Raw genomic sequence first — 20425 nt, 5'->3', positions numbered from 1 at the left:
TGAAATGTCCAGCTAACTATAACTTGTGTGAAACCTTTGGTTTTTTCATTGAATTTATATATATTTATATTTATATTTGTGTTCTTTAAAAAAAAATGTTTCACATTACTTTAGCTCCCGTTCTGCGAAGAGCTCCAGGATCCGGCTGCTGGTGGAGCTGGCCCTGCCCTATGGCCTCTGCAGCCCCGAGTCACACATCAATTGAATCCTGCTTTGCAGCTTAACTGAGGCGAAGCAGCACAGCAGGAGAGCTTAATGCATTGAACTTTTCTCCCCGTTTCTAAGAGGGCCGGTCGAAATGTGAGCCTGCACAACACTGTGATTAACGTCAAGGTTCACCCGACTCTCCCTTAAAAACCGGGACATTTCTTTAAATAACCCAGCCACTACCCAAAAACCGGGACATTTCTTCAATTTGGAGAAAAGTGTCGGGACACCGGGACAAACACTGGGACTGTCGGGTGACATCCGGGACGTCTGGTCACCCTACGTCCAGGGCTAGTGCCCAGTGGCCAGACAAAGGGAGGCCCATCTAGCGCCTCAGGCTCACACTCAACAGTAGACTGGAACAGGAAGAAACAGGTGTTAGCCCAGTTCACTTGAAGCCCAGGAACCAGACCATTCTATTTTCAAAGAATCTGTGCTTAGCATAGTGTGCAGCCTGACTGGTAATCTGCTGCTTCTGTCATTGCATCAAGTACCATCACACCTACAACAAGCCAGCACTATTGGCTTTGCCAATGGTAGTGAGTTGCATAGGATAAATAAGCAACAACTATGTCTTCGTTGTATAGAACATTGAAAATGCTTCAGCTCTGAAATGATGAGACTGAAAGAGCTATACCGAGTCTCTTTGAGTTTACATCAAAGGTAGTGAAGGGTGGCACTGCTGCAGAGGTAAGATTTATAGGGCAAAAAGGGAGAGCCTGATAGGGACCCATCTCAGCACCTGCTTTATAGAACTGCGGGTGCTGAGCTCTGGCAGGACCCGGCCCACATAAAGCCCTGCCTGCCATACAGCAGGACCTCGCCTAAGTACGTTGATTTCAAATGTTTCTAGCTGTCAAAGGTATATATAGCTCTGCCTACCCCGCATCTCCTGACAGCACACACCAGCAGTTCCATTGACAGCGCAAATCAAATTGTTGACGGGGGCGGCTGCCTAGTGCCACCCACAACTTGATGATTCATCACCTATTAGGTGACAATAACAGCTCAGTAAATCCCCTGGAATTAATTGAGCCAGGAGGGCTGAGCTTCACTCTATGGTAGCTCTGATTTACAAGCCTCTCACAGACACAGACCTCCAGTAAGATCACAGCAAGTGACACCACAAGGCTGTGGGCCCAGAGGATGGGTGGTCCATTGTATAGGGTTGATAATTCACACACTCAGCCATGCTAAAGGCATATTTACTTTAAAAGGCAAGAATTCTGATTTGTTAAACCCCATGGGTTCCAAGGCCTCCCATGTTGGTGCCCTGGCTTCATTTTCTCCCAATCTCTTATCCCACCTCTCGGCCCTCCAAGACTCTATCATACAAACAGACAGAGTAGCATGGATAGGCGGGTTTGATGACAGAGCGCATGGCAGCCTCAGCCTCGGTGTCCTGGAGAGTCACAGGGAAGCATCATAGGTGTCTGCAGGTGGCGCGGGGACATCTGTAGGTCTTAATACTAATGTAAACGCAGGTCTTACAAAGTGATATCTTTAGGACCATGTGACTTTGGAAGGTCATAGTGCGAGAGGGCTCACCCATGTGAGGATGCCTACCCACAACTGGAGGGGTGTACACTTAATTAAAGAAAAACAAAGATAATAGAAACACCATTTCTGAGAAAGCAAATCATGGAGAACCTTTTTAATGGAAAACAAATTCATAGAATTACAAGTACAAATAACAGGAAAACATTTTCAAGATCCCTCTAATTCATACCTTAAAAAACATGGAAGGCAATTTTGAAAAAGACATGCTATGTGTTGATCTCTATCAAATGCTCATTACTGTTCCTCTTGAAAAGCTTGGTAGAACAGTTTAGATGAAATGGTTTCTCAGTATTGGCATTGTATGGATGCACTTATCTATGAGATCCCTTGCGACCCCCTTGATAGAGGCTGGCATTCATCAACGAGGGGTGATTTACTTGAGGTTTACACAGAGGGCTTCAGTATAGCCATAAAGGAGATGCCTTTCTGAGTTGCCGGGACCTTGGTAAAGATTGTTACAACAGTGCAGCGCTGCACTTCTGTGAACTGGAGTTTTCTTACCTGAGGTTGTAGTCCCCTGTGTAAGGTCCGTGCCGGTGATGGTGACGGTGAGCAGGGCATGAGAGCGCGAGCTGCGTTCATTCATATTAGTGCAGAAAGTCGCCCGGTTCCTTCTTCCAACCTGTAGAATCTAGGGCAAATTTCAAAACAGGATGAATCAATTCAAATTGTGAGTGCTGAGAATTTCAGTGCCCCCCCTTTCATATTTTTTATTTTATTTTCTGCAGTTCTATATAGTGTAAACATGACCCTAAAGGTATTGGAGAGCTTTAGAATAGGACCAGTTACATTACACATGGTCACATTCACTTTTTTATTTTACGCATGAAGAGATTAAATGATTTGCCCAGAATCACAAGCTGTTGAGCCGACGCCGAGACTCAAACCTGGTTCACCAGTTCCAAAGTTTGCAGCTCTGGCCATTACGCAAGAATGTACATTTACACTGAGGCAGTGGCGGTGCGTCCATTGGGGGCGTTGGGGCGTTGCCCCCCCACCCGCGCCCGCACCGTTGAGTTCAGCTGCAGCGGCTCCGAGGGAGAACTGACAATCATGACTGTCAGTCAGCATGACGTAGGACCGCCCACCCCCTTCAGAGTCTGAAGGGGGTGGGCGGTCTGGCGTCATGTTGACTGACAGTCATGATTGTCAGGGGCAGGCAGCAGCACAAGCACTGCACAAGTGCGCATGAGTGGGGATGGTAGGCAATTTTTGCACCGTGCCCGGTCATGCGCACTGGTGCCTGCTCAGGCTGGCGCATGCCCATTAGGAGAGCGAACCTCGGTCTCCTAATGGGCAGGCGGGCAAAGCGTAACACTGCCCTGGCCTGCTCTAAGCCAATCCTGGTGCTGCTACAGCGCCAGGATTGGCTGAGAGGGGTTTGACAGTACTTCCCAGCAGTGATGCGGCTGTTCCACTGTTGGCGCCAGAACGGACCCGAGGCCGGCGGCGCGGACCTGGTCAGGTAGGAATCGGATTGATTTTATTTTAAAACTCCCTCCCCCGGCCCTCTCCCCCCCGCGACACCCCCTCTTCTCCCCTCGCGAGCCGCGACTGGTGGACTTGTGTACACCACAGTGTCAAATCTGGTAGGGTTTGCTTTTTTACCGAATTTAGGACCTCAGCTTGTTGCTCATTTCATTCTTGGAGTCATAGACGCGGATAATCGCCCGAACTACCAGATGCCACTTTTTGTTTAGAATTTCATGCATTAGTAAAATGACTAGTTACAAATGGTGTGCCCTCGCTCCAGCAGCCAACTTGATCTATTTTTAGACATACTTTGGTAATCTTTACAGTTAGTTTTTGGAACACACTGGGAACACACTGGGATGTATGTGGCACTGTTTGTATTTTTATATTACCTAGGATAATCCGATGTTTTTAATTTACGCTCTACACATAGAGAACGTTCTACAAAAACGTGGAAAGTTAGAGATAAGTTTTATTTTATTTTATTTTATTACCGGGCCGCTCCCCCCATGAACCCATGCTACTCTCCCTCCCCCACCACCCGTCATGCCGGCTGCGACTCCACACTCATGCTATGTACTGAATGCATGGGATAAACAGTGCCCTCATCAAAGACTATTCAAAAACCACTGCTGTGAACCCATATCTAGAATATGTATTCTATCAGCCTGTACTTTTATAGGTGACGTTTTGGCTTCGAAAATAATTACACTGCGATTATTATTTCCTGTATTCATGATTGTCAGATCTAAAAAATTGGTCGTCTTAGAACTAGCCTCCTGTTCCTGTCTCCGTGTCTTGCAGTGGTGTCCTAAGATCACCTTCGGTATATTTATTTAGTTTCTTGCCAATTTGTTGAGAGCCGGCGTGGCGGTAGTTTAACTGCGTTTGGGTGCAGGCGTGTGCTAGGCAGGGTCAGGACACAGAGTTCTGGCTGTTGGTATGGCAGGCACTGCATTCAGACAAGGCCATCGAGGCGCTGTACTCCCTCTCCCCTCTCCCCCCCCCCGTAAGCAGTATTTACACTCTTAAATTCAGCTCCTTGTTCTCTCACTCCATTGCGTTTCAATGGAAGCTTAGTATTTTCATTCTAAAATATGTTGTTATGATTCTGTTTTAATGTGACTTATAATAAATAAGATTATAATTTAACGAAATATCATATAATAATAAATATGTGGTGGCATGGGGGTCAGGGTTCACCCCTTGCCCTATAACCCGGGCACAAGTTGCGGATTGGTTTGGGCATCTTTTACAGAGCCAGGTTACTCCAGTATTAAGTTGTACTTTGTGCTGTTTGTAGGTGAGTCCTTTTGGAGAGTGGCTGCTCAGGCTGCATGGAGGAGACCAGTGTAGTGTTTAGGGGTGGATTATAATTAGGGCTCCCGGTTGTATGCTATTGATTTATGTTTTCGTCTGTATTTATCCGTATTCAATGTTTGCCATCTTATCTGTATTTATTCATATTTATTTTGTGTTTGGAAAACACACGAAGTCATAAAATTGTGTTTTAACATTTATTTAACATGCATTCATACTTTGATGCCTGTCTTGTTTGAGCAAAGAATGGGTGTGTTACTTAGAGGATTAGTGCTTGGGTGTGTGCTTGGGACATTAGTGCACAGGTGTGTTCCAAGAGCATTAATGCATAGGGTGTGGCTGGACCATTAGTGCACAGGTGTATGCCTGGAGCGCTAGTGCACAGGTGTGTGCGTGGAGCATTATTGCACAGGTGTGTTCTAGGAGCATTGGTGCACGGGTGCGTTAGTGCATGGGTGTGTGCCTAGGGCATTAGTACACTCCGAAGGGTATGAATGTTCCTAATTTTGTCTGAAAATGTAATGAAGAAACAGGATGGGGAACTCATTTTCTGGGGATGACTCTCTTTGTTAAGTGGGGAAACTGAGATTATAATGTTAATGCATTTTAGTTTCAGCAGGACTTCACCTAAGAACATACCCTCTGCAGTGGGCTCTATGTGTGTTTGCAGCTCTAGTCTCTGTGCTTCTCAAATTTGCTTGAAAATGCACCCTTTACCCACTTTTTTTTCAAAATTTTCTCGGGGGGGAAAAACCCCCCCGAACCCCCTCTAAGGTGGTCGAGCTCGCTCACTGCACTCGCTTGCCACGGTGCACTCCAACAGAAAAGTTTACGCCTCACCACTTTCAAATGTCACCATCCGCCACTGCACTGAGGATGAATATGAGTAGCAGGGGGAGGAGAATTACACCCATTAAACTGTGGCCAAGCCAGGTATCTGAGCATCTTAGAATAATTTTATGTTAGGAAATTCAGCATGAGCCGCTACGCTCAGTTCTACGGGCTTTAGAGCCCTAATGCACCATGTGTAAGAGGCTCATCGCCTGATTCACTCAGGGCAAAGGCCCCAAACTCGTGTGGGAGGCTTCGCACTCGGGCGGAATCTTGGCAATGAGAAAACTCATTGTGGAGATTCTGCCCCAAGTGTGGAGACTCCCCGACCACTGCGGGGCCTCCACTACAAGTGCGGAAACTCCCCGACAACTGCAGGGCCTCAGCCATGAGTGCAGAGACTCCCCGACCACTGCAGGCCTCAGCCACGAGTGCAGAGCCTCCTGACAAGTGCAGGGCCTCAGCCACGAGTGCGGAGACTCCCCCACGACTGCGGGGCTCAGCCATGAGTGCGGAGACTCCCCCACGACTTCGGGGCCTCAGCCATGAGTGCGGAGACTCCCCCACGACTGCAGGGCCTCAGCCACGAGTGTGGAGACTCCCCTACGACTGCGGGGCCTCAGCCACGAGTGCAGAGCCTCCTGACAAGTGCAGGGCCTCAGCCACGAGTGCGGAGACTCCCCCACGACTGCGGGGCTCAGCCACGAGTGCGGAGACTCCCCCACGACTTCGGGGCCTCAGCCATGAGTGCGGAGACTCCCCCAGGACTGCACAGGGCCTCAGCCACGAGTGTGGAGACTCCCCAATGACTTCGGGGCCTCAGCCACGAGTGCGGAGACTCCCAGACGACTGCGGGGCCTCAGCCACGAGTGTCGAGACTCCCAGACAACTTCAGGACCTCCACCATGAGTGCGGAGACTCCCCGACGACTGCGGGCCTCAGCCACGAGTGCAGAGCCTCCTGACAACTGCAGGGCCTCATCCACGAGTGCGGAGACTCCCCCACGACTGCGGGCTTCAGCCACGAGTGCAGAGACTCCCCCATGACTGCAGGGCCTCAGCCACGAGTGTGGAGCCTCCCCAGTGACTGCGGGCCTCAGCCACGAGTGTGGAGACTCCCCGACGACTACGGGACCTCAGCCACAAGTGCGGAGACTCCCCCACGCCTGCGGGGCCTCCACGAAGAGTGCGGAGATTCCCCCATGACTGCAGGGCCTCCACAAAGAGTGCGGAGACTTCCCCACAACTGCGGCACCTCATCCACGAGTACGGAGACTCCCCCACGACTGCGGGGCCTCAGCTACGAGTGAGGAGACTCCCCCACGACTGCGGGGCCTTAGCCATGAGTGCAGGGACTCCCCGACGACTGCGGGGCCTCAGCCACAAGTGCAAAGACTCCCCGATGACTGCGGGGCCTCAGCTACAAGTGCAAAGACTACCTGACAACTGCAGGGCCTCCACGATGAGTGCGGAGATTCCCCCATGACTGCAGGGCCTCCACAAAGAGTGCGGAGACTTCCCCACAACTGCGGAACCTCATCCACGAGTACGAAGACTCCCCCACGACTGCGGGGCCTCAGCTACGAGTGAGTAGACTCCCCCACGACTGCGGGGCCTCAGCCATGAGTGCAGGGACTCCCCGACGACTGCGGGGCCTCAGCCACAAGTGCAAAGACTCCCCAATGACTGCGGGGCCTCAGCTACAAGTGCAAAGACTACCTGACAACTGCAGGGCCTCAGCCATGAGTGCGGAGACTCCCCAACAACTGCAGGGCCTCAGCCACAAGTGCGGAGACTCCCCCACGACTGCGGGGCCTCAGCCATGAGTGCAGGGACTCCCCGATGACTGCGGGTCCTCAGCCACAAGTGCAAAGACTCCCCGATGACTGCGGGGCCTCAGCTACAAGTGCAAAGACTACCTGACAACTGCAGGGCCTCAGCCATGAGTGCAGAGACTCCCCAACAACTGCAGGGCCTCAGCCATGAGTGCAGAGACTCCCCGACGACTGCGGGGCCTCAGCCACGAGTGTCGAGACTCCCAGACAACTGCGGGGCCTCCACCATGAGTGCGGAGACTCCCCGACGACTGCAGGGCCTCAGTCATGAGTGCGCAGACTCCCCCATGACTGCAGGGCCTCAACCACGAGTGCGGAGACTCCCCCACAACTGTGGGGCCTCAGCCACGAGTGCGGAGACTCCCCCACGACTGCGGGGCCTCAGCCATGAGTGCAGGGACTCCCCGACGACTGCGGGGCCTCAGCCACAAGTGCAAAGACTCCCCAATGACTGCGGGGCCTCAGCTACAAGTGCAAAGACTACCTGACAACTGCAGGGCCTCAGCCATGAGTGCGGAGACTCCCCAACAACTGCAGGGCCTCAGCCACAAGTGCGGAGACTCCCCCACGACTCCCGGGCCTCAGCCACAAGTGCGGAGACTCCCCTACGACTGCTGGGCCTCAGCCACGGGTGCGGAGACTCCCCCACGACTGCGGGCCCTCAGCCACGAGTATGGAGACTCCCCCACGACTTCGGGGCCTCAGTCATGAGTGCGGAGACTCCCCCACGACGGCGGGGCCTCAGCCACGAGTGCGGAGACACCCCACGACTGCCGGGCCTCGGCCACGAGTGCAGAGACTCCCCCACGGCTGTGGGGCCTCAGCCATGAGTGCAGGGACTCCCCCACGACTGCGGGGCTCAGCCACGAGTGCGGAGACACCCCCACGACTTCGGGGGCCTCAGCCATGAGTGCGGAGACTCCCCCGCGACTGCAGGGCCTCAGCCACGAGTGTGGAGACTCCCCAATGACTTCGGGGCCTAAGCCACGAGTGCGGAGACTCCCCGACGACTGCGGGGCCTCAGCCACGAGTGTCGAGACTCCCAGACAACTGCGGGCCTCCACCATGAGTGCGGAGACTCCCCGACGACTGCAGGGCCTCAGTCATGAGTGCGGAGACTCCCCCATGACTGCAGGGCCTCAACCACGAGTGCGGAGACTCCCCCACAACTGCGGGGCCTCAGCCACGAGTGCGGAGACTCCCCCATGACTGTGGGGCCTCAGCCACGAGTATGGAAGCCCTTTGTGAATTAGGCCCTCAGTGTCCATCGGGCTCCAAGGGCACTATATGTTTGTCTCTACAGTGTCTCATGCTCCATAGTACATGTTTGAAGGTCAGTGCCCTGTGGTTCCACCCATGTGCCCCCATGCACCTATATGTGGCCCCTGGTACATATGCGAAATCGAATATCCCCCTGGTACATGTATCATACATGCAAACATACCTGATTCAGATGGGATACTTCCGATTTGTTTAAGTCAAAAATGGCTTTCATTTAGCTCTCAATCAAGTAATAGAGAGCAACTCCTTAGACCAAGGGGACAGGGCTATCCAAACCAAACCAGAGTATGTTCCCCTCAGTGTAATTTAAAAAAAAATCATACTTACACATAAAGTCAATCTCAAAAACTTTCAAAGTGAAGCCCCGAACCAAAAGAAAAGAAAATATGAAGGTTGTCTACCGCCTATAACTGCCTCTGCTTCAATATATGTCAATGAGAAAAATACATTTGCTTATTGTCTTTCAAAATCTCCCACTTTCCACTTTTTAAATATTGGCATGTATGTTTCTGTGAGTGCATGTGTGTGTGTGTGATTTAGTGTTCTTTATGCTCCCTTATTTGTGGGAGATTTAGAGATCTCAATCCTAGTGTGCGTCTTTTGTGTCTGAGTTTGGATGTGCATGCGCATATGTGTGTTTGTGTATGTGCCGGGGTGTGTGCATGTGTGTGTATGAGAGAGAGAGAATTTGTTTCACTGTGTGATACTGCCCGACGTGTATAAGAGACAGGGTCCAGTGCATGGGAGACAGGGTCCAGTGCATGTGAGACAGGGTGCAGTGCATGTGAGACAGGGTGCAGTGCATGTGAGACAGGGTGCAGAGCATGTGAGACAGGGTCCAGTGCATGTGAGACAGGGTCCAGTTCATGTGAGACAGGGTCCAGTGCATGTGAGACAGGGTCCAGTGCATGTGAGACAGGGTCCAGTGCATGTGAGATAGGGTCCAGTGCATGTGAGACAGGGTCCAGTGCATGTGAGATAGGGTACAGTGCATGTGAGACAGGGCCCAGTGCATGAGAGACATGGCCCAGTGCATGTGAGACAGGGTGCAGTGCATGAGAGGCAGGGTCCAGTGCATGAGAGACAGGGCCCAGTGCATGAGAGACAGGGCCCAGTGCATGTGAGACAGGGCGCAGTGCATGTGAGACAGGGTCCAGTGCATGAGAGACAGGGTCCAGTGCATGGGAGACAGGGTCCAGTGCATGTGAGACAGGGTGCAGTGCATGTGAGACAGGGTCCAGTGCATGAGAGACAGGGTCCAGTGCATGGGAGACAGGGTCCAGTGCATGTGAGACAGGGTCCAGTGCATGTGAGACAGGGTCCAGTGCATGTGAGACAGCGTGCAGTGCATGTGAGACAGGGCCCAGTGCATGAGAGACAGAGTCCAGTGCATGAGAGACAGGGCCCAGTGCATGAGAGACAGGGCCCAGTGCATGAGAGACAGAGTCCAGTGCATGAGAGACAGGGTCCAGTGCATGAGAGACAGAGTCCAGTGCATGAGAGACAGGGCCCAGTGCATGAGAGACAGGGCCCAGTGCATGTGAGACAGGGTGCAGTGCATGTGAGACAGGGTGCAGTGCATGTGAGACAGGGTCCAGTGCATGAGAGACAGGGTCCAGTGCATGGGAGACAGGGTCCAGTGCATGTGAGACAGGGTGCAGTGCATGTGAGACAGGGTCCAGTGCATGAGAGATAGGGTCCAGTGCATGGGAGACAGGGTCCAGTGCATGAGAGATAGGGTCCAGTGCATGTGAGACAGGGTCCAGTGCATGTGAGACAGGGTCCAGTGCATGTGAGATAGGGTCCAGTGTATGTGAGACAGGGCCCAGTGCATGAGAGACAGGGCCCAGTGCTTGTGAGACAGGGTGCATTGCATGAGAGGCAGGGTCCAGTGCATGAGAGACAGGGCCCAGTGCATGAGAGACAGGGCCCAGTGCATGTGAGACAGGGTGCAGTGCATGAGAGATAGGGGCCAGTGCATGTGAGACAGGGTCCAGTGCATGAGAGACAGGGCCCAGTGCATGAGAGACAGGGCCCAGTGCATGTGAGACAGGGTGCAGTGCATGAGAGATAGGGTCCAGTGCATGTGAGACAGGGTCCAGTGCATGTGAGACAGGGTCCAGTGCATGTGAGACAGGGTGCAGTGCATGTGAGACAGGGCCCAGTACATGAGAGACAGAGTCCAGTGCATGAGAGACAGGGCCCAGTGCATGAGAGACAGGGCCCAGTGCATGAGAGACAGAGTCCAGTGCATGAGAGACTGGGCCCAGTGCATGAGAGACAGGGCCCAGTGCATGTGAGACAGGGTGCAGTGCATGAGAGGCAGGGTCCAGTGCATGAGAGACAGGGTCCAGTGCATGAGAGGAAGGTCCATGCCAGATCACACCATTAATTGGTTCTGTTCAGTAAGTCAAAAGCACGTTGCATTGTCTGAGTTGTAGCTTCCTGGTTGAAGATTCCGCAAGATACGACACATAGCGCTGCCCGGTGGCCACACATCAAGCATGACCCCACCACTCAGTTTGGGCTTTTTAGGCAACGCTACTTTGAATGTCAGGACCTGCACTTTGCTGTTCCCATCAGAGCTGCTCGCCTGTACCTGAACATAATCGTAGGCCCCATATGCAGAGCACTGCTACGTACAGAATAGGAGGTCTGGCGCACTGGGCCCAGTCTCCTTGGTAGCTATGCTTGACCCGTGGTGATGGCGAGAGAAGATGGTATGCACTCTGGGCATGGATGGCATGTCTGTTTCCTCATAGGCAAGGAGATGCATTGACCATCATTTTCTGAATCACCTAGAGGTGCCAAATAAAAAGCATCAGAGCTCTTATGATATATTACATGCATTTGTGTTCCAGTTCTGGGATTTTCGCTGACTGAAGTCAAACTGGTCAATTGACATTGTATTCAGTTGTGTTTACTGTTTGGATGTGAGTCATTGTGGATAGCGGCGGAAACTCGTGTAGTATTTATTGATTAAATATATTGGATAGCAGCTGGCTGGATTCAGTTATGGATCTGTGTGGAGCATCATGTGCATGGAAGAGTGTGCCGAAGATGTCCCAAGTCATGTCACGTGAATGTCGTATCACTCAGTGCCTATTGTAGCTCACATCAGTTTGCGTTGTGGTCGTGGTAATGCTGTTTTTCCATTCAGATCAGTACCTTTTTGATGTGGCTGAAGCTGTTGACTCCAACGCTCGTTAAGCCTGGCACGTGCAGTTGGCCACTTCCATCTGGGAGCAGCTTGATGTCCAACTTCTCCTGCCCATCTTTGCCCAGAAGATCCCTGAAAAGGATGAAAGGCTAATAGAACAAGGGCACTGACCAACTGCCTCCCGCCCACATGCAGAAACACACATTGGGTCAGTGTTGTCAAGCGACTCTATGTCACACAGGATACCTTCAGTCAGTCTAGGTAATTTACCCAGAATCACTACCTGATCCATGCATACTCCTGTCTGGAACTCAGCAGGGGTGGCTGGCACATATGTGCACAGGTGGGGCAGGCAGGCAACTAAGTGGTGGGTGGGTGCGTGCATTCAGGCAAGGCCAGTGGCAAATAATAAAAAATTAAGTCACTTACATTGCCTGCTGCACGTCCGACATCCTCTCGGTCACTCCTCTGTCACGTCAGTGGGCTGCAGACTCCAGGAAGTTCCACTAACCAATCCTGGTGCTACTCTCACCAGCATGAGAGCAGTGCCAGGATTGGATGGAGCATCCTGGCCGGAAACTCCTTTAGGCCCTTTAGGCCTGTGCTTGGTCTCCATCCAGCTGTTTAAGACAGCTGAGTGGAGAGCTGCAAAGTGCGCATGTCACTTTGGCCGGCTCAAGAGAGCCGGCCAAAGTGACTTGCGCACTTTGGAGGATCCATCTTGCTCCACCAGTCCTCCCCTGCTGCCAGTCGGCAGCAGATTGGCAGCAGGGGTGGACACGCCCCCACTAATCCTAGCTGCAGGCTGCTGCGCTACTAAACATAAAAAATAAAATGGCAATGAAATCATCTCATTGCCATTTTATTATTCACGTTTAGCGATGCAGCGGGCGAGGGGAGGGCCACCCTCGCCCTCATGAACAAACCGCTGATCAGTGCATTTAAAAGGCAAAGTACGAGTCTCTCTTCTGTTCAGGTGGAAAAGACCATCGCACTGTGTTTTTTTCTGGACCTCTATGCAATTGAAAGGCTGTGTGATAGTTTGTCCTGCCCACTTATTCACTCTGCCAAGCAGAATTCCTCCTAGGAATGCTCTGCTTCACTGAGAATGTCTAAGTTAGAGTGCCCAGGGCCGTCATGTCCCCCTTGCATACAGGGGTGATTGGTATGTCTGAGGATAATTGTGTCAGAGTGCCCAGGGTCATTATGACTACTTATGTGTCCCTGCATCTCTAACAATCACCACTAGGAGTTCTAGAAAAATAGTCTATTTGATGGTGTTTTGAGATCTATTGTGACTTCACTCTCTGGACGGTCCCTTTAATATTACTACAGCTGTTCATATCAGAGTGGTCAGGGCCATTCTGACTATCTAAGCCCTGCCAAGGGAATCCCTAGGGCTGAACAGATGTCAAGTGTTCGCTTGTCAGGAGTGGCACCCGCAGCCGCTTCTTTTCGACCAGCCAGTGGCACTTTGCATCCTGGGACTAGTACTTAAAGAGAAAGTGCAGTTGGCTGAAATGGAAAGCCTGGCTTGAGGTGCCATACACGACATGGAGCCACTTGGCATCAATGGATGAGAATGGATAAGAGGTTTAGCTTGGTGCCACCGAGGGAATGTGCGACAACGCTTCCCTCCTTCCTGCTATTAGCGGAATACGATTACACTCAGCGCTCCTCTAGACGCCTTTCAGCCTCATATTCTCACCATCTTGTGTTGTGGGCTTGAGGTGGTCTTAGCCTGCAGGCATCTACCTCTTCCTCAATAGGTGCCTTCCTTAGATCTACAGGTACAAGCTGGGTCAGGTGGCTTAGTCGACTAATGCGTCCACTGTAGGGACCTGTGTTCGACCTCATGGTCACTGGTTCAAATCCCGGTGAGTCCACTCAGCCTTTCATCCTTCTGAGTTTGAATATAATGAGTACCAATGAGTTGGGTAAAAATAAACATCTCTTATTCAGCGCTAAGATACCTCTCTGGGTGAACGTGCTCTTTGCAAATACTTATGTTATTTACCTGATCACCTCGTTGTAAATCTCCACCATGCTCATGGTGACAGAGAATTTCCAGATACCAGTCCTGGCTTCCATCTCCTTGTAGACGGCTTGAAGTGCCCGCTGGTTGATCCCAGGGTTTTCAGGGGATCCCTGCAGTGAGTAAAAATAAAAGAAGTCTGGTGAGTCCATTTGGGAGGGAGAAGTTGCAATACATCCTAAAAAGGGCCCGTTTCATCCCTTGATGTCTCAAAGTGGATGTGTTCAGCTGTGGTGTAATTCACAATAACGGGGACCCCTGCAGAATGTGACGAGACCCCCCCAGTCTCTATTGTCTCACAGATATTCATTGGCCTTGGGCTGAATGGGCCCCCCTTTGACGGGTTGGGGCCCCTGCACCGCAGAGGATGCAGGGGCCTGCATTATACCCCAGGGGTTCCGGCTGTGAAATCAGAGACCATCGGTGCGTTTAACAAAGATCTTAGTGAGTCTAAGTTGAATTTGCTTGAATAAATGGCTCAATTTACAAGTGTGGTGCTTCACAAAAGTGGCCTTGCCACAATGGATCCACGCATTCACATGAAATATCATGCTATTTTGGTGTAACGCTGTGCGTCAGTAGAGCCAGCTTCTGGGGCAGGGAGTGGGCATTCTATGGTTTTCTGACCTCCAAGCTATTCCCTTGTCTCTCATAATCTAAAAATCAATAAAATATATAAAACTTAAACTTTTTTCATCTATTCCCATACTGAAAGATGTATTTATGAAGTAAATCCCTTCCAATGCGGGAAGAGAAAACAAGGGTGTAGCATTCAAGCGTGCGGCACGAGCAGTGACACTGGGGCCAAGGTGGGTGAGAGGCCCACTGGGTCCCAGGTATGGCTGGCTTTTACTACTCAGCTAGGACCACTAGAGAATATCCCTTCTTGCATTAGGACCCACAGCGCCCCAGCTTCACCACTGAGAGAACAGCCCCAAAATTGGGGAGGAGTAGAAAATAGTACCCTGTGGAGAAAAAGAAAAGAAAATTCCTTTGCACAGGTAGAATTGTATTCCCGCATGCACAACTGTGCACTGTGTAAACCTGTGTCCATGGACATGCCTCCATTAAGCGGCACTAGGAATTCAAAGTAGGTTTCCATAAATACGTCTGGAAACCTGCACCTACGACAGGTTATCACAGGCATATTGTGGGAAGCTTTGTGAATTCCAGCAGTTCAGATTTCTGCGCATGCAAAGTCATAGTCATCGGGGTGTAGAATTCTGAGTGTTCATTGTGGATAAGGTTCCAGGTTCTTAGAAGTTTTGCGGGTCCTCATTTGCCGTCTTTCCATCCAAGAACATGCTGCGCTTAAGGCATCTTACTGCAGTGCCTGGCTGATTCCTTGCCACCTCAACTTGAATATGGGTAGATACAACCCAAAATAGCTGTAAAATTATCCCTTTTAAATCCATTTTTGATTCCCCCAAAAAACTGTCTAATAATTGAAGTAGTTGTGTTGCTCCATGGGACACAAACTATGGCCCTCCCACCCTGACTCTATTTGAAAAGAGCCTGTATCCCTGAAATTATGACCTTCAGATGACCTCGCTGATACTTAGGTCAATGTGATCATCAACCCCGATACTGTTCTTCCTTGAGCAGATTGTTATCTGCGCCTAGAGAAGGTTGTCTCAGGGAAAGGAGCTATGTTGCGATCATTCCTTCGATGTAAACTCTGTGTCAACAACACTTGCCTCATCCTGGGGACTTTAAGGGCCCTCAGCCTGCATTGGAGTATCTCAATTTTAATGTCTCTGGTTGGACAACACCTATTTCAATTTTCTATCCACCAGTAGATGTTTCTTCTCACCCAGAGAGCGTTGTCCTCTCACCTACCTCCATCGTGTAGGTCTTCCCTGAGCCCGTCTGTCCGTAGGCAAAAATGCAGACGTTGTAGCCGTTCATGCAGGACATGACCACGGGTTCAATTTCCATGAACACCTGAGAATCAAAAGTAGAGTCAACATTGATCACCTCTTGAACATTCAATAAGGAGATAAGCATAGTTTCGTCAATGACTTGGATGATCAGCGCACCTCAGAATGATGCCCTCCGGAGAACAGTCTGCCCACCACGAGTAAGTTACTTGTCCACAGTGAAACATAGTATCATATCCTCCTCACTGCAGCTGGCTTCCTTTCACTTGTGTACCACTTGTACAGTGCACAGCTCGTATAGTTCCTAATGTCAGCGGGCTTCGAAAAGATTGGTCAATAATGGAATTCCTTGCACGCTTTCATTCATTTCTCTGATGGTAGTTTTCTTACTATGTTTTCACTTTGCTTTAGATTGGCCTCCTGTTCTGTTCCTTTATATCTAATATAAATTACTAATTTTAGCCACCTGGTTATATTTTATGCATATTATCTGTGGTAAGATGTACAGCTACGCAATCTGTGCTATGCCCTCCCTTGACCAATGTTAGCAAAGCCCGCACAAGTCTAGAATGTTAGTGTTACACCCAGATAACAGCGGTGGTAGTCGGACCCCCAACAAGCCATGTTGCTGCCACGGAGTGATGTGTCCACCACTATTAGGGTGCACTAACCTTCACTCAGGGAACTTTTACTTGAAGCTAAAGAGCTAAAACTAGCTCAAAATAATAATATTAAATAGAAGCTACATCACGAAACCTGCGATTAGAAGAGGCGTGTGCAAGGGCTTGTGAGAGTGGCTGTATACTTCAAAAACGCAGCTGAGGATCTGTGACAAAATGAAGACTTTTAAAATAAATGTGTCTTACAAAGTTGATCCAAAACAAATCAGAAAAAAAGTTTCTGATCTAAATGTAAGTTTTTTCTACAAATCTGTCGCATGTTAATGTAGTTTCAATGAATAACAATTTTTGCAATTTAATTTAGACTCTAAGGGGCAGATTTATGTTTCCTGGCGCATCCCTGCAAATCAGCAGGGATGCGCCAGGAAAGATGCGTCACGCAAGTTTACCCTTGCGCCACCACAGATGCCCCGCATTTACAATGCAGCGCATCGTGGCGCAAGGATGAACAGATGCGTGACGCATCTGATGGCGTAAGGGCGGCGCATTGCTGGAGTCGTGTCGCAAGCACGACGCAACTCCAGCAATGTTTAGGGGCTGCCCATACCTAACATGCTGCGTCATGCCTTACGCCTGCTTCAAGCAGGCGCAAGGTTTTGACGCAGCAGCGTCGTAAAAGTGACTGAGTGAAATCTTGTAGATTTCACTGCGTCACTTTTCCGAGGCTTTTTCCGATGGAACGCCCACCCTGCATACATTAAACCTGGCGCAGGTTTAATGTGGCGCAGGGCTTTACACCGTGACGCATCTCCATAGATGCATCACAATGTAAATGGGGCGCAACGTGGCGCAGGGTTTTCGCCGCCGCTGCGTCACAAAAGTGACGCAACGGCAGCGTAAAAGTGGCACAAGTCTAACATAAATCTGCCCCTAATTGAATTGTTTACAGTTGGATTATCCCAAATTCTTTGTATTTCATATATTGAATTATAATAAATGTACACAGTTTTATTCCATGTCAAAATTAAAATCAGCAAAAACTAATGTTACTTATTGAAAGTTATAGAAACATGACAATGCAACTGAGCACATCACGGCTGGTTATTACTGAAAGGCTGAAAGGTGCTACTGTAGTTTATACTGTCTTCCTAACCATTGTTCCTAGACCATAGACTTTACCAGCCAACATTAAAAGTGTAACTATAACTCCCAGAATGCAATATAATGTTGGCTAAAAAGCCAATCTTAAGAGCACACATGATGGGGCAGGTGCTGTTTCTGGCAGTTACATTGGAACGCAACTCCTTATGGTCCTATCGTGTGTTGTAGCTGCAGCTTTATCTTGCAATAAGCACCTTAGGAAAATGGAATTCGGTTAGTGACATTGCATAATCACTTATGGAGCATTGTAACAGTTTTAAGTCAAGAAATTGGATAATTCATGGAATGCATCTAAGAACAAGCAGAATTGATTGACCGTTGTCACGCTAAATTGTCACTCAAAGTGAATGAAAGGTCATACATAAGCAACCTGAAAGTGTGACAGCGATGTGCAATTCACATTTATTCATTTATATGCACTACCACATGCTTGGAGAGGAACGTCTCCGGGTTTTGTGCTGGCGCTTCCTAGCATTCTCTTTAACCTTATTGCATTAGCAACTGAAGGGCAGATTTACAAGCCCCTTGCGCCACTTTTGCATCATTTTTAACATGGGAAAAATGACGCAAAAGTGGCTCAAGGGGCTTGTAAATCTGCCCCTGAATGTGCTTCAGACTGGGTGACGGTATAATCCCCTAGTTGCAGTTGCTATGCTATAAAATTTGCTTTTTAGGCTAGGGTGCTGTTATCAATGATCAGATCAATGAGTTCATCTTCTGAGCAGCTGCACTGCCTGCCTGTCCTCTGTAACTGAGTACGGCACTCACGAAGTCTGTCTCCGGTTAGTCCCCTTCCTCTCATTTCTGGCCCTTTGCAGCAGTTTTAAGATCTTCTTAGAGTTTCACCTTGGTCAAATGGGTGTAATTTCTGATATTTATATGTTTCCCTCATCTTTATTGCTTGATTTTGCTCTCCACAAAGTGTCACTCATAGTCGTTGAAATGTCACTCATAATTACTTTTTGCGAGGAAGAGGACGAAGGGAGGGAAGGGATTCAGTTACTCACTGACTCCCACAACTCCACCATCTCCAACATCATGGACAACGTCGCACCGCTCCAACAAAAAAATACCTCAACAAAAATATCCAAACCATGGTACAACGACAATTTAAACACGGAGCGCAGCAACCCTAGGGCAGCTGAACGTTCCTGGAGATCCAATCCCTCCTTGGAACAACTAAAACTCCTTAAAGATGTTAGAAGCTTTTACAGCAAACAAAATCAAGAGCGCTAAAGCAGACTACTTCAGACACCAACTTGATCAAGCTGCAAACCGCCCCAAGAAACATTTCGAGTTGGTCACACAGCAATCAGTGGTAGGCCCAATCAACGCTGACTCCAGAGGCAGCCCACCTTCTTACGATGATCTGGCTGCTTTCTTCAACGAGAAAGCAAGGCTCATCACCATTGAACTCGCTACTAAGAAGGCGCTACTGCCATCCCCTGGGTCCGCACCACCCCTGACCTCTCAGAACAGTGCAAACCAATCAGCCTTAACACCAAGAACAATGCGACATGGTGCACCTTTACCCCATTCAGTGAAAAAGATATCAACAAGATTCTTCAGAACATCAATCCATCTAACCACTTCAGTGACCCGCTGCCACCGGCCATCTTCAAATAAATCAAGAATGTACTCATCCCCACCTGGACAAGGATTATAAACGCTTCTCTATCACAAGGCACGATCCCAGACTGCCTAAAAGCAGCGCAGGTGTCACCTATACTAAAAAAATCGAACGCAGATAAAACTAACCTCAATAATTTCCGCCCTATCTCCAACATCCCCACATTAGCCAAACTACTTGAAAAATGCGTACGAGCCCAACTCTGTGCTCACATAGAGAATTTCCAACTCCCAGACCAGCATCAATCCAGCTTCCGGAAGGGGCACAGTACCGAATCGGCTCACACGCACGTTATGGATGACATCTTGAAAATGCTTGACCAAAATGATTCCTGCCTCCTAATACTCCTTGACCTTTCTTCCGCTTTCGACACGGTTAATCATGACAACCTTCTATCCATTCTGAAGAACAGGATGGGATTCTCGGGTCGGGTGTTACAATGGTTCTCATCCTTCCTTCACCACAAATCACAAACAAGCAAGGCAAACCACTCCCTCTCCCAGCCCTCTCCAGGACTCATGGGTGTCCATCAAGGGTTCGCCCTATCTCCTATCCTCTTCAACCTTTTCTTGGAACCACTAACTAACTCTCTAAATTCCATGAACATTCTCTTCCATATGTACGCGGATGACACAAAACTTTATTTGAAAATCTCATCTCCGGACAACATCATCTCACTCAACACTACCCTAAATACTACGCAAAATTGGTTAACGGAGAACCATCTACTGCTCAACACCTCCAAAACTGAATTCCTTTTCATCTCTCCCATGAACCACATCCCCAAGCTAGACCCTTGGCTGAATCACCTCACTGCCTTCAATTGCACCCATCTCATCATAGACTTAGCCAAATCCCTCGTAATCACCCTGGACAAACACCTGAATATGAAAAATCATATTAGCAATGTGTGTAAGGGAGCTAATCTTTTGATGAGGACACAGAAACATCAAGCCATTCCTTCCACAAAAGGACTTCAAGCAGGTGGTACAAGCACTGGTCTTGCCGAGGCTGGACTACGGCAGCCCTACGCTCTGTGGCCTTCCCAAACACACTCTGGCTCTCCTAAGGGCATCACTGAACGCTGCGGCCAGACTGGTCACTGGTACCAAACGAAGTGAGCACATATCCCCAATCCTAAAATCTCTTAAATGGTTGCTCTATGAAGCTCAAATTCAGTTAAAGATTGCCGTTCTGGCGAACAAAGCCCTGCATTTCAAAACTCCCAGGTACCTAGCGCCAAAGCTTGAATTATCCTGCGGTGGGAGAGCCTCAATAAGCGCTATCACTCTCCTCCTGAAACCACCCATCCTTAGCAAAAAGAGAACCGGTCTCCGAGCCTTCTCCGGCGCTGCCCCAAGGATATGGAACTCTCTTCTACCGGAAGTACGCAGAATCACCTCAACGTCTGCTTTCCAACTGGAAGCCAAAAG

At 49.6% G+C, this 20425-nt stretch overlaps 1 protein-coding gene across 1 annotated transcript in view; it reads right to left on the bottom strand.

Moving 5' to 3' along the window:
* Nucleotides 1-20425, bottom strand: part of KIFC2 (kinesin family member C2) — a 256527-nt gene that overhangs the window by 30464 nt on the left and 205638 nt on the right. Inside the window, exons 14-17 of the mRNA XM_085604567.1 lie at nt 15541-15645; nt 13684-13814; nt 11675-11798; nt 2269-2398 (exon numbers count right to left, since the gene is read on the bottom strand). Of these exons, the coding sequence (XP_085460693.1) occupies nt 2269-2398; nt 11675-11798; nt 13684-13814; nt 15541-15645 (490 nt within the window). The remainder of the gene's footprint in view (nt 1-2268; nt 2399-11674; nt 11799-13683; nt 13815-15540; nt 15646-20425) is intronic.

Source organism: Triturus cristatus, chromosome 5_1, assembly GCF_964204655.1.
Source record: "Triturus cristatus chromosome 5_1, aTriCri1.1, whole genome shotgun sequence".
Lineage (NCBI taxonomy): Eukaryota > Metazoa > Chordata > Amphibia > Caudata > Salamandridae > Triturus > Triturus cristatus.
Note: the sequence above shows the minus strand (reverse complement) of the source record. Positions and strands in the feature narration are given on the sequence as shown.